This window comes from Solanum tuberosum, unplaced genomic scaffold, assembly GCF_000226075.1.
Source record: "Solanum tuberosum cultivar DM 1-3 516 R44 unplaced genomic scaffold, SolTub_3.0 scf00192, whole genome shotgun sequence".
Classification (NCBI taxonomy): Eukaryota; Viridiplantae; Streptophyta; class Magnoliopsida; order Solanales; family Solanaceae; genus Solanum; species Solanum tuberosum.
In genome coordinates this window covers 1,090,747-1,103,711 of record NW_006239115.1, presented here as the reverse complement: position 1 = coordinate 1,103,711, position 12,965 = coordinate 1,090,747, and the positions used below count along the sequence as shown (strand labels likewise).

At 38.1% G+C, this 12,965-nt stretch overlaps 1 protein-coding gene across 1 annotated transcript in view; it reads left to right on the top strand.

Moving 5' to 3' along the window:
• Positions 1 to 10,832: 10,832 nt before the first annotated feature.
• LOC102594690 (subtilisin-like protease SBT2.4) overlaps positions 10,833 to 12,965 on the top strand; it is a 10,515-nt gene continuing 8,382 nt past the window's right edge. The window contains exon 1 of the mRNA XM_006355104.1: positions 10,833 to 11,100. Coding sequence (XP_006355166.1) covers positions 10,833 to 11,100 — 268 coding nt within the window. The remainder of the gene's footprint in view (positions 11,101 to 12,965) is intronic.

Genomic DNA, 12,965 nt, shown 5'->3' with positions numbered 1-12,965 from the left:
CGCAATCTACCTTGATACCTCAAAACACCATCTCCCCCTTGTTCAAACGCCATCACTTTTTGCTTATGACCACGTGCCTTTAATTCAAGCAAAATAGGGTCTTGGCATCAGCAACCCATAGACAACCTGCTCAAGGCATTATCAACGACATTAGCCTTACCTCAGTGATAAAGAATACTCATGTCACAATCCTTGAGTAGTTCTAACCACCTCATTTGTCTGAGATTAAGCTCTTTCTGACTAAACACATATTGAAGACTCTTATGATCGGTGAACACATCCACATGAACACCATAAAGATAATGGTTTCATATTTTCAAAGCAAATACTACAACAGCCAACTCTAAGTCATGAGTGGGGTAATTCTTCTCATGGACTTTTAACTGTCTCGAGGCATAAGCTATAACTTTGCCATTCTGCATTAACACACAACCCAAAAACCCAAGCCAAATTTAGACGCATCACAATAACTACAAAACCTTGAGTACCTTTTGGTAACGTCAAGACTGGAGCTGTAATCAATCTCCTTTTCAATTCCTGAAAGCTTTTATCACAAGCTTCAGACCACTGAAACTTCATTGTTTTCTGAGTCAACTTGGTCAAAGAGGATGAAATAGATGAGAACCCCTCTACGAACCTTCTATAATATCCGGTCAACCCCAAGAAACTCCTAATATCAGTTGGAGATGTGGGTCTAGGTCAATTCTGCACTACCTTTATTTTCTAGGTATCAACTTTAATTCCCTCTCTAGACACAATGTGGCCTAAAAATGCCACAGACTCAAGCCAAAACTCACACTTAGAGAACTTGGCATATAACTCTCTATCCTTTAGAGTTTGGAGAACTATTCTGAGATGACTAGCATGATCTTCTTCATTCCTCGAATAGATTAGTATGCCATCAATGAATACGATGAAAAACATATCCAAATAAGGCTTGAATACTCTATTCATAAGGTCCATGAATGTTGCAGGCGTATTGGTCAAACCAAAGGACATAACTAGGAACTCATAATGACCATAAAGGGTCCTGAATGTAGTCTTTGGGATATCACATTCCCTTACCCTCAAGTAATGGTAGCCTGATCTAAGGTCTATCTTAGAGAAATAGGTAGCACCCTGAAGCTGATAGAAAATATCATCAATTCTCAGAAGAGGATACTTATTCTTGATGGTAACCTTGTTCAACTGACAGCAATCTATCAACATCCTAAGGGAACCATCATCTTTCTTTCTCATAAATAAGACCGGAGCGCCCCAAGGTGAGACACTTGGTCGAATGAAACCTTTATCTAGGAGATCTTTCAACTGCTCTTTTAGCTCTTTCAACTCTGCTGGAGCCATTCTATATGGTGGAAGATATTGGACGAGTATCTGGAAGAATGTCTATACTGAAGTCTATTTCTCTCTCAGGAGGAACTCCAGGAAGACCATCAAGGAAAGACTTCTTGAAACTCTTTTACTACTGAAATTAACAGAATATGAGGTATCTCAACACTAGAGTCATTAACTTGGACTAAGTGATAGACACATCCCTTGGAAACTAACTTTCTCGCCTTAAGGTACGAAATGAAACGACCCTTAGGCACTGCTGAACTGCTACACCACCCTATAAATGGCTCATTAGGAATTTGAAACCTAACAACTCGGGTTCTACAATCAATGGAGGCATAACAAGCATGAAGCCAGTCCATACCAAGAATGACATCAAAATCTACTATGTCTAACTCAACTGAATCAGCCATAGTGTTCTTGTGATTGATGGAAACGACACAATCATGCTATACTCGCTCAGCTAGAATAGACTCCCCAACATGTGTAGAAACACAAAAGGGTTCACAAAGTTTCTCACGAAAAACATCAAAATTATTTGCAACATAAGGAGTCACAAAAGATAAACTTGCTCCTGGGTCTAGCATAAACATCAAGAGTAAGGATTTTGATCATACTAGTGACAACATCTAGAGAATTCTCTTGCTCTTGAAGACTATTGATTGCATAAAGGCGATTTTCTTCTCCGCCAGTACCGGAAGTAGCTTCTCTAGGTGAAGCCATGTCTGGTAGAGGTGGAGCAACTGATGAAGATTGGGCTCTATTGCCCTGATTTTCATTTGCCAGTTCTTGGGGCACTCTTTCATGAAGTGACCCTCTTGTCCACACTTGAAACAAGCTGTGGAGCCATTGCGACATTTATCTGGGTAGGTTCTACCACACTTAGGACATGTAGGAACCCAATTACCTCATTGCGCCGCACTACCCTGAGATTGGGCAGATCTAGCCCTGAAGTGCTGTGAATTCTAACTATTGTACTCACCTTTGTTTCTAGGTGTAGGTGCACTAGCAGATGATGGAGCAGGTCCCTTTCTCTTTTGTTGGAAAGAAGACCGGTTCACATTATTTCTTTGCTACCCGGACTCATTCCCTGACGTCTTAGCCTTCTTATTTCTGAATTCCTCCCTATCCCTCAGCTTCTCCTCCTCAACCTATTGCACATAGACCATCAGCCTTGCTATATCCATGTCACCTATTAGCATTGCAGCCTTACCATGCGTACTCGACATATGAGATAGCCCAGCAACAAACAAACTTATTCTACTCTTCATATCCGCAACTATCTCCGGAGCATAACGGGATAGTTGGGTGAACTTCAACCCATACTCATGAACACTTAGTGAATCTTGCTTAAGAGTGAGAAACTCACGTACCTTAGCCTCTCTTAGTTCTCGGGGAAATAAATGCCCCAAGAAGGCCTCCTCAAAACAAGCCAAACTCGCAGGTGGTGCTCCCTCAACTCTAGCCTTCTTCCACTGGTCAAACCAAGTCCTAGCAACATTCTTCAGTTGATATGCATCTAGTTCAACTCGCTCAGCATCGGTAACGTGCATGACCTCAAATACCTTTTGTTATTCCTCAACAAAATTCTCCGAATTCTCAGTTGTGCTTGAACCAGTGGAACTTGGGGGATTCATCCTCAAGAACTCTCTGATCCTCGAAGTATCAGCTCCTTCTTTTCGAGCCCATCTTTGTTGCCCAGATTGGTTGGTCACAACTTAGCTTAACATCCTGATCGTTTCCCAGAACTCAGCATTGGTGAGTTCCCCTTGGGGTTGCACTTCAGGTGCATTAGGTACCCCTTGCTCCTCAACGTTCCTCATAGCGGACGACCTCGGACAGCCCTTCATGGAGGCATGGTTAACTGATAAACACGCGCAAGCACGAATTATAAAGAGAGTAAGATGAACTCTGTCGCATGAAATGAGTCTGAAAGAAGTGAGATAATTTCCTAAGTCTTGAAGCCTCCTAATTATAGATGTGGAGCGCTTAACACCGATAACTAGAACTCTACAGACACGGCTTCATAAACTCCTTAGGACTCTTGAACTCTAGGCTCTGATACCAAGTTTGTCACTCCCCGAGCCTACACCTTGGGCAGGACTGGCACTCGAGAACCATTACTGGCCCCAAGCGAACCCTTGGCCTGGCTTACTTACTCAACGGAAGACTTAAACACAAGAAATAGTCTCAAAAGGCTAACTCATGTAATGTCTTAAACAAAATTAAACTTATCCAAAATGGCAACTCCAGTCTTAAACGTATACAACTGAAAACGGAAAGACTAAAGACTATAACCACTCGTCTATGAAGCCTCTAAAACAAATAGGGATGTCGGGACCCCCCGATCATCGTAACAACTGAAATACTAAAAGAAAAGTAAAAATGAGTCCTCTAAAATGCAAGGAGGCTCACCAACTGACTCTGAGTGCTCAACTGGATCAATGGGTCCCTGGATGCTGATCATGATTTCCCGTGTCTGCATCATAAAATGATGCAGGCCAAATGGCATCAGTACATTGAATGTACGAGTATGCGAGGGGAAAGCTAAACATAACATAAGCTTGAAAGGAATTTGAAACAAACACTTACCTTGGCTTTACTCAACTCATGAATACTCAACTCAAATGCAAAGTAAAAACAACAATAAAGGAGCAGTTTATGCAAAGCATTTAAAACAGTAGATAATAACTCAATTTGTTAAAGAAATGCAATAACAACTTAGTTTACATGTAAAGTAATATAATACTATGGGAGTTTCTCTAACCGACAACCATCGTCTTGCCCACGCTGCTAGAACTGTCTTATACTTTGTCGTCATATAGAACGCCTTTAACTAAGTGGATCCACTAGTCTATAATAAAAAAATCACTTAAGGAATCATCTAAAAAGTATGATCCTTTTCTACCCATGACGGCTACATGGTTTATGGAGATTTGAGTTATTATGAACTCGCATCCCTATATCGGTGCTCAATACTACTCCCAAAATATACTTAGCTCATATGGTTTTTTTAAAAACAAAACTCTTTCTTTGGTTTGAGATAATTACTCAAAACTTAGCTTAAAAGCTCTCTTGGAAATCGGTATTTCCCTGCTTACTCAAATGTGAAAACATTATAACTTTTGGAAATACTTAGTTCCCGTATAATCTTTGAAGAAATGAACTCTTACTCTTACTCTTTAGTGAAGTCTTAAAACAAGTTAAAACGTTTGTGGAAGACTTTTGAAAAACTTAATGAACTTCTCTTGACTTGATTCTTAACTTCTAGACTTGACTCTTAACTTTCCTTGAATTGAATTATGGATTCAAGGTTCATGATCTCATGTTTATGGATGATTTCATGATTTTTAGACGTACCTTAGAGTGTTGGAATCAACTAGAAAATATAGGAACGTTGCTAAGGAACTAGTACAGAAAGGTGGGAGAAGAATGGGAAAAACTGGTGTCCCTGGCGCTCTGAGAGACGCGGGGCGCCAACCCTTGAATTTTAGAGGCTAGGGTGGGGCGCTCTGGCTGGCGCGGCGCCCCAGAGCCCAAACTTCAGAGGCCCCTTCTTGGGGAGGCACCCTAGGCCCCTGCCCAGGTGCACTCCGACTTTTCTTCTTTGTTTTTCAACTCTAAACCCCCTATTTTGACTTGGTTCTTTCTAAAACACACCTAAAATCATGAATCAAACTCAACAAACTTCAACAACACTCAACCCATAAGAATTCAAACAAAATTTTATCAAGAACTCATAGGATTTACTTTCAAATCAATATACTTCGCTGAATTGAATCATGATTGGCATGTAGGTGAACTAACCCAACGCTACGTGATCTCACATACATCATAGGGATCACCCCTTGACGAAATCCACAAGCGATTCTTGAAGAACTTGACGAATCTTGACTTTTCTTCTCCTTTCTCCTTCTTTCTCTTTTCTCCAAGCCCTAGCGTGAACTTCAACTTTTCTAAACTGGTATAATTTTTATTAGACCCCAAATATACTCCTAAAAATGAATTAAAATAAATGTGTAAGGAAAAGACTAAAATACCCTTCCAAAGTCCGATTTAGACTTTCCTTATTTGAACAACCCAACTTCAAATGGGCATATCTCAGTCATACAAACTCAGAATCGCACAAACTTGGAGGATTTGGAAAGATAATTCCAAGATATTTCCTACGGTATCTGGAAGTACACCTAACTCATCCTGATCTAGCAGTTATGGTCATTTAAAGTTGACCATAAACCCAAACTTAACATAACTAAACAAATTTCCAAATTTTTCATTCTTTCCAAAAATGACTATTTCTAATTCTAACTTTTTCTAGTTCTTTCAAATAGAGAGATGTTACAAGTATTGACCTTACCAGAAGGTACACAAGACTTTGTTGTATATTGTGATGCGTTTATAGTTGGTTTGGGTTGTGTGTTAATTTAGAATGGTTAAGTAATAGCTTATGCCTCCAGACAACTTAAGGTTCACGAGAAGAATTACCCAACCCATGATCTAGAGTTGGCTGCCATAGTATTTGCTTTGAAAATTTGGCTTCATTATTTATATAGTGTTCATGTTGATGTATTCACTGATCACAAGAGTCTTCAGTATGTGTTTAGTAGGAAAGATCTTAATCTAAGATAGCAAAGGTGGTTAGAGCTACTCAAGGATTATGACATGAGTATTCTTTATCACCCAGGTAAGGCTAATGTTGTTGTTGATGCCTTGAGTAGATTGTTTATGGGTAGTACCACCAATTTTGAGGAAGATAAGAAAGAGTTGGTAAAAGATATGCACAGACTTGCACGATTAGGAGTTCGACTAATGGATTCCACAGAAGGAGAAGTAGTGGTGATGAATGGGGTTGAATCATCATTAGTGTCAGAAGTAAAAGAGAAGCAAGACCAAGATCCTATTTTGCTTGAGTTGAAGGCAAATGTTCATAAGCAAAAATTAATGGCTTCTGAACAAGGGGGAAATGGCGTATTGATGTATCAAGGTAGGTTGTGTGTACCAAGGGTGGATGAACTTCAAGAAAAGATCATGGAAGAAGCTCGTAGCTCCAAATATTCTATTCATCCGGGTTCCACAAAGATGTATCACGATTTGAGAGAGGTTTATTGGTGGAGTAGTATGAAGAAGGGCATTGCAGAATTTATTGCTAAGTGTCCGAATGTTAAAATGGAGCATCAAAGGCCCGGTGGTATGGATCAGAATATAGAACTTTCGGAATGGAAGTGGGAGATGATTAATATGGACTTTATTAATGGTTTGCCACGGTCTCGCAAGCAACATGATTCTATTTGGGTGATTGTGGATGGAATAACCAAATCAACCTACTTTTTACCTATAAAGACTACCCATTCAGCAGAGGATTATACCAAGTTATACATTCAAGAGGTAGTAAGACTTCATGGGGTCCCTGTTTCAATTATATCAGATAGAGGTGCACAATGTACTGCACAGTTCTGGAAATCTTTTCAGAAAGGCTTGGATTCAGAGGTGAACTTAAGTACTACTTTTCATCCTCAGACATATGGTCAAGCAGAGCGCACTATTCAGACTCTAGAAGATATGTTGAGGGCCTGTGTGATTGACTTCAACGGTAATTGGGATGATCACCTACCTCTCATCGAGTTTGCTTACAACAATAGTTACCACTCTAACATCCAAATGGCTTCTTATGAAGCTCTTTATGGGAGAAGATGCAGTTCTCATATTGGATGGTTTGAAGTTGGTAAAGCTAGGTTGATAAGACCAGAATAAGTTCATCAAGTTATGGAGAAAGTGAAAGTTATTCAAGAGATGTTGAAAACAGCGCAGAGCCGTAAAAAATCCTACACTGATGTTAGGAGAAGGGAGTTAGAGTTTGAAGTAGATGATTGGGTATACTTGAAAGTTTCACCAATGAAGGGTGTTATGAGATTTGGTAAGAAAGGGAAGCTTAGTCCCCGGTATATTGGCCTTTACAGGATATCCAAAAGGATTGGTAATGTAGCGTATAAGTTGGAACTACCACAAGAGTTAGCAGCGATCCATCCGGTATTTCATATTTCCATGTTGAAGAAGTGCATGGGATATCCTTCACTTATCATACCAACTAAAGTTATTGGTATCAAGGATAGCTTGTCTTATGAGGAGATCCATGTTCAAATTCTAGACCGTCAGGTTCGCAAGTTGAGGACCAAGGAATTAGCACCAGTCAAAGTTCTTTGGAGAAATCAGTTTGTTGAGGAAGATACTTGGGAGACTGAGGAGGATATGAATAAGAGATATCCACATCTCTTTGAGCCCAAAGAAATTCCAGATCAAGGTACTAATTCTCTTCTTAGTACTCTTTAATTGATATGCTTAATATGTTAGATTTGATTGTTAGGTGTTTGAACTGAATATTTGATGTTATGCCCTTAGCTTACTAGGAGTAATCTCATTCGAGGACGAATGTTCCCAAGAGGGAGATATTGTAACATCTTGCTAAGTGAAAGAGCTAGAATTAGAAAGAGTCATTTTTTGAAAGAATGAAAATCTGGAAAATTTGTTAAGTTATGTTAAGTATGAGTTTTTGGTCAACTTCAAATGACCATAACTCCTAGCTCAGGATGGTTTAGGTGTGCTACAAGATACCATAGGAAATATCTTTGAATTATCTTTCCACCGCCGCCGAGTTTGCGCGATTCAGAGTTCGTATGAGGGAGATATGTCTATTCAAAGTTGGGTTGTCTAGCTAAGGAAAGCCAAAATCGGATTTATAAGGGGTATTTTGGTTTTCTCCATACCCACTTGATTTAATTCGTTTTTAGTGAATTAATTAGGGTCAAAACTAAATTGGTTCAGTTTGCACAATTGAAAATTCACGCTAGGGCTTTAGAGAGAAGAAAAGAGGAAAATCAAGATTTCATCGTCTTCGTAAGGAATTGATTGCATATTTTGTCAAGGATTTGATCCTACGAGGTATGTGATACTCTCATAACGTTGGGTTCATTCACCCACGTGCCAAACATGTTTATTTCAACGTGAATTCGTCCTAAAAAGATTGGAAGTTTGATTTCTTGATGGGTGTTCTTTAATTACATTTGTTCTTGAATTTGGGTTGAGATTGAGGAGTTCTCGAGAGTTTAATGTCGAGTAATAGAGTTACTTTGAGTTAGATTCTTGTGTATATGTTTTGGATGCCTGAATCTAAAGAGATATTGAGAAAAAAAATAGAATTTAGGCAAATTGGGGCTGGAAAATGAAGAAGGAAAAAGTCGGACGAATCTGGGTACCAGGTCCTCGTTGCGTACCTATACCTCAGGATGGGAAAATTCTTCTTGGCATCGCAGAGCGGTCACAGACCATTCTGCCTCAAAATTTATTCCGCGACCAAATATTTAAATGCATCTCCGCATCGCGGACTTGCTTCCAGACAGTGATTTCTTAATCGTTTCTCATGTTTAACTATCTAAAAACACTCTTAAACATCATGAGACCTTTCCTATCACAAATACCAATACTTGAATTCTTAAATTCAAATTCAAGGAAAGTTAAGAGCCAAGTCTAGAAAGTTCTTAGAGTCATTTGAAAAGTCTTTTGCAAACGTTTTAACTTTGTTTTAAAACTTGAGTTTTGAGTTGAGTAAAGAGTAAAGATCAAAGTTCTTTTCTTCAAAAGAGTATATCAGGACTATGTATTCCCAAAAGAGTAAATGTTTTCACATTTAAACAAGAGAGGAAACACCGATTTCCAAGAGAGTCTTTGAGCTAGTTTTTGAGTAATTATCTCAAACCACAGAAAGAGTTTTGTTTTTAAACATATGAGTTGAGTATATTTTGGGAGTAGTATTGAGAACCTATATGGGGACAAGTTCACAATAACTCAAGTCTCCATAAACCATGTAGCCATCATGGGTATAAAGAGTCATACTTTTTAGATGATTCCTTAGTGCTTTTTAGCATAGACTAGTGGATCCACTTAGCTGAGGCATTATATATCACGGCAAGTTATAGGACAGTTCTGGCAGTGTGGGCGAGACATTGTATCATCACATTAGCTCATAGTGATGGTTGTCGGTTAGAGAGACTCCCTCAGTATTATATTACTTTATATGAAAACTGAGTTGTTATTGTATTTATTTAACACATTTAGTTGTCACCTACTGTTAGAAATGCTTTGTATAAACTGCATTTTTATTATTGTTTTACTTTGCATTTGAGTTGAGTATCCATGAGTTGAGTAAAGCTAAGGTAAGTGTTCTTTTCAGATTCCTATTAAGCTTATGTCATGTTTAGTTTCCCCTCGCATGCTCGTACATTCAATGTACTGATGTCATTTGGCCTGCATCATTTTATAATGCAGATACAGGTAACCAAGATCAGCATCCAGCGCATCGTTGATCCAGTTGAGCACTCAGAGTCAGTTGGTGAGCCTCCTTGCTTTCGGAGGACCCCTTTTTACTGCTTTATAGTTATTTCATTAGGATGTCGTGGGTATTGTACCGACATCCATCTCAGTTGTTAGAGGCTTCATATACAGCTAGTTAGTTCATTTTCCTTTACATTTTCATTTTGTTATGTTGAGACTTGAGCTTGCCTTATTGCCTAGTAAATGTTTCCTTTACAACATTCTAAGTATTTTCATGAGTGTATCTTGTTGAGTAAAGTCTTCCGTTGAGTAGTGATCCAGGCCAAGGGTTCGCTTGGGGCCAGCAATGTTTCTCGAGTACCAGTCCCGCCCAGGGTGTAGGCTCGGGGCATGACATATTGGCTCAAGCCATAATAGCCCAAGCCAATAGGAAAGTTGTGGTCCCGTGAACCCAAATGTGGGTACGACGGCAATTAGAGTGAGGGACTTCGCTAGGATGAATCCTCTGGAGTTTCATGGTTCTAAGGTTGAGGAAGATCCTCAAGAGTTTATTGACGAGGTATACAAGGTGTTGATGATCATGGGAGTGATGCCAATGGAAAATGTGGAATTAGTCGCTTATCAACTTAAGAGTGTTGCTCAAGTTTGATTTAACCAATGGAAGAAAGATAGGGTGGTTAATGCGGGTCCTCTTGATTGGAAAAAGTTTAAGGGTGCTTTCCTTAATAGGTTCCTTCCCCTTGAGATGAGAGAGGCCAAGGTACTTGAATCCATCAACCTTCATTAAGGAAATATAAGTGTGAAGGAGTAAGCCTTGAAGTTCACACAATTTTCTAGTTATGCTCCTACTATGATTGCCGACTCTAGGGCAAAGATGAGCAAGTTCGTCTCGGGTGTGTCCAAAATGGTGGTTAAAGAATGTCGTACCGCCATGCTCATTAAAGAAATAGAAATTTCTCGTATTCATGCTCAACAAATTGAAGAGGAGAAACTTAAGGAAAAGTCTAGGAAGGCAAAGAGGGAGAAGACCTATGAAGGTGACTTTTCACATTCAAAGTCCAATGGACATGGTCATTCTAAGTTACGACAAAGGTTTTCCGGTCAAGATTCCTTCAATTCTCCAGCTTCTAAGTTCAACAAATAAAGGGTGTCTAACCCTAAACCCCAAGGAGAAAATGGTGGTGGAAATGGTTCTTCGATTCCCGCATGTCAAAAATGTGGAAAGAGTCATCCGGGAAAATGCATGCTTGATGGGTATGAATAATTGTTTTAGTTGTGGCAAAAGTGGTCACCGCTTGAGGGATTGTCCTTCTAGAAATGACAAGGGAAAGGATGGTATGCAAGCTCCACCTAGTGGCTCGGGTTCAAGTGCTCCAAAGCAAAATCGGTTTTATGCACTTCAAATTTGCCATGAGCAAGAGGGCTCCCCCAATATGGTTACTGGTATGTTGAAAGTCTTCATCTTGATTTTTATGCTTTAGTCAATCCCAATGCTACCTTTTCTTTTGTGACTTCATATGTGGATATGAGGGTTGATGTTCTTCCGAATTATTGATAGACCCTTTTTTCCGTCTCTACCCTTGTTGGTGAATCTATTGTGGCTAAGAGAGTCTACAGTAGTTGTCCCGTCTCCTTACCCCATAGAGTCACTCATGTTGATCTTGTAGAGCTTGATATGTTAGATTTCAATGTTATTCTTGGTATGGATTGACTCCATTCTTGTTATGCTTATGTTGATTGTAGGACCCAAGTGGTCAAGTTTCAATTTACTAATGAGTCTGTCGTAGAGTGGAAAGGGGGAGATTATATGCCTAAGAGTTAGTTTGTTTTTTGTCTTAAAGCTAGAAAGATGATTTCCAAGGATTGCATATACCATCTTGTTCAGGTTAGAGATATGGATTCCAAACCCCCTATCTTTGAGTCGGTCCCTATTGTTAATAAGTTTCCAAAAGTATTTCCCGATGAATTACCCAGCGTTCCTTCCGAAAAGAAAATAGACTTTGGTATTGACCTTCTCCCAGATATGCACCATATCTCTATTCCTTCTTATCGTATGGCTCCGACATGACTTAATGAGTTAAAAGAGCAATTGAAAGATTTGTTTGATAAGGGCTTCATCCGACCGAGTATCTCTCCATGGGATTCTCCAGTTTTGTTTGTTCGAAAGAAAGATGATTCACTTCTTATATGTTATGTATAAAAAACCTAAAACTCGCAAAAAGATACATACCTGAATCAATGAGATTGTTGTGAATATATTTTTTCCAATCTCTTGAGAAAAAAAAACCGACACCTAAAGATGAGAGAGAAAAATATATTTTTTGAAAAAATATGAGAGAGAACGTGATGGCTAAAACGTGGGTTTAATGTGAGATAAATTAGGAACTAACCTAGCATACACTATATTTGTTAAAATATTGACATATTGACATTTTTAAAATTATTTTAAAGTGTAGAAGTTTTTAATAATTATGTTAGAAATTTTAACTAGTTAGCTAATTTTTCTATAAATTATAGACATTTACCCAATATATAAAATATATACACTGATTAATGATATTTTTTTAAAAATACATACATATTTAGTTTTGAAAATAAATGTAGCAAAAATTTGCAATTAAGATTATTTTTGAAGAATTAACATAAATAGTTGTTCATCCAATTGATTAAACTATAAATAATAAATCGGTGAGTATATAATATATTATATATGTATAATTCATTTGTAATGTGTACAATCATGTGTAATCAATATAATATAGATATATGCCGGCTAGAAAAAGTAATAGTAAATCTACCCGACTATTTAAGTGAAGATACCTATATTTTGTGGTAGCTAAAATAGTTTTTATTCAATGATATCATATCAAAATAAAAGAAAATTTTCCTTTTAAAGTTTGATACTATATTTATATATGACGCGGATACTCCTAATTCTTTCAGTAAATTGAATCAGTAAATTCAAATATGAAGATACATATGAAATCACATTACATAATACAAAAAAATAAGCAATAATTTTTTCAATACCAATCACATGATGCCATGAAGGCATATAACTTGTGATATCCAACTACTATATCAACAATAACAAACAATTTTTCATAGCTCATGAATTTCTGTTAGCACTCCATACGGAGATGGTGGTCTTCATATATCATCCAATGAATGTTGAATGTTGCATGTAAATTGATATGACAATTATTCAATTCCAACATGTATCAACTCTACATGTTTCTCCATCTCCCATTTTCTTTATTTCATGCAAAAGGAAAAGAAAGAAAATGAGAAGGAAGGCCAAATAAATT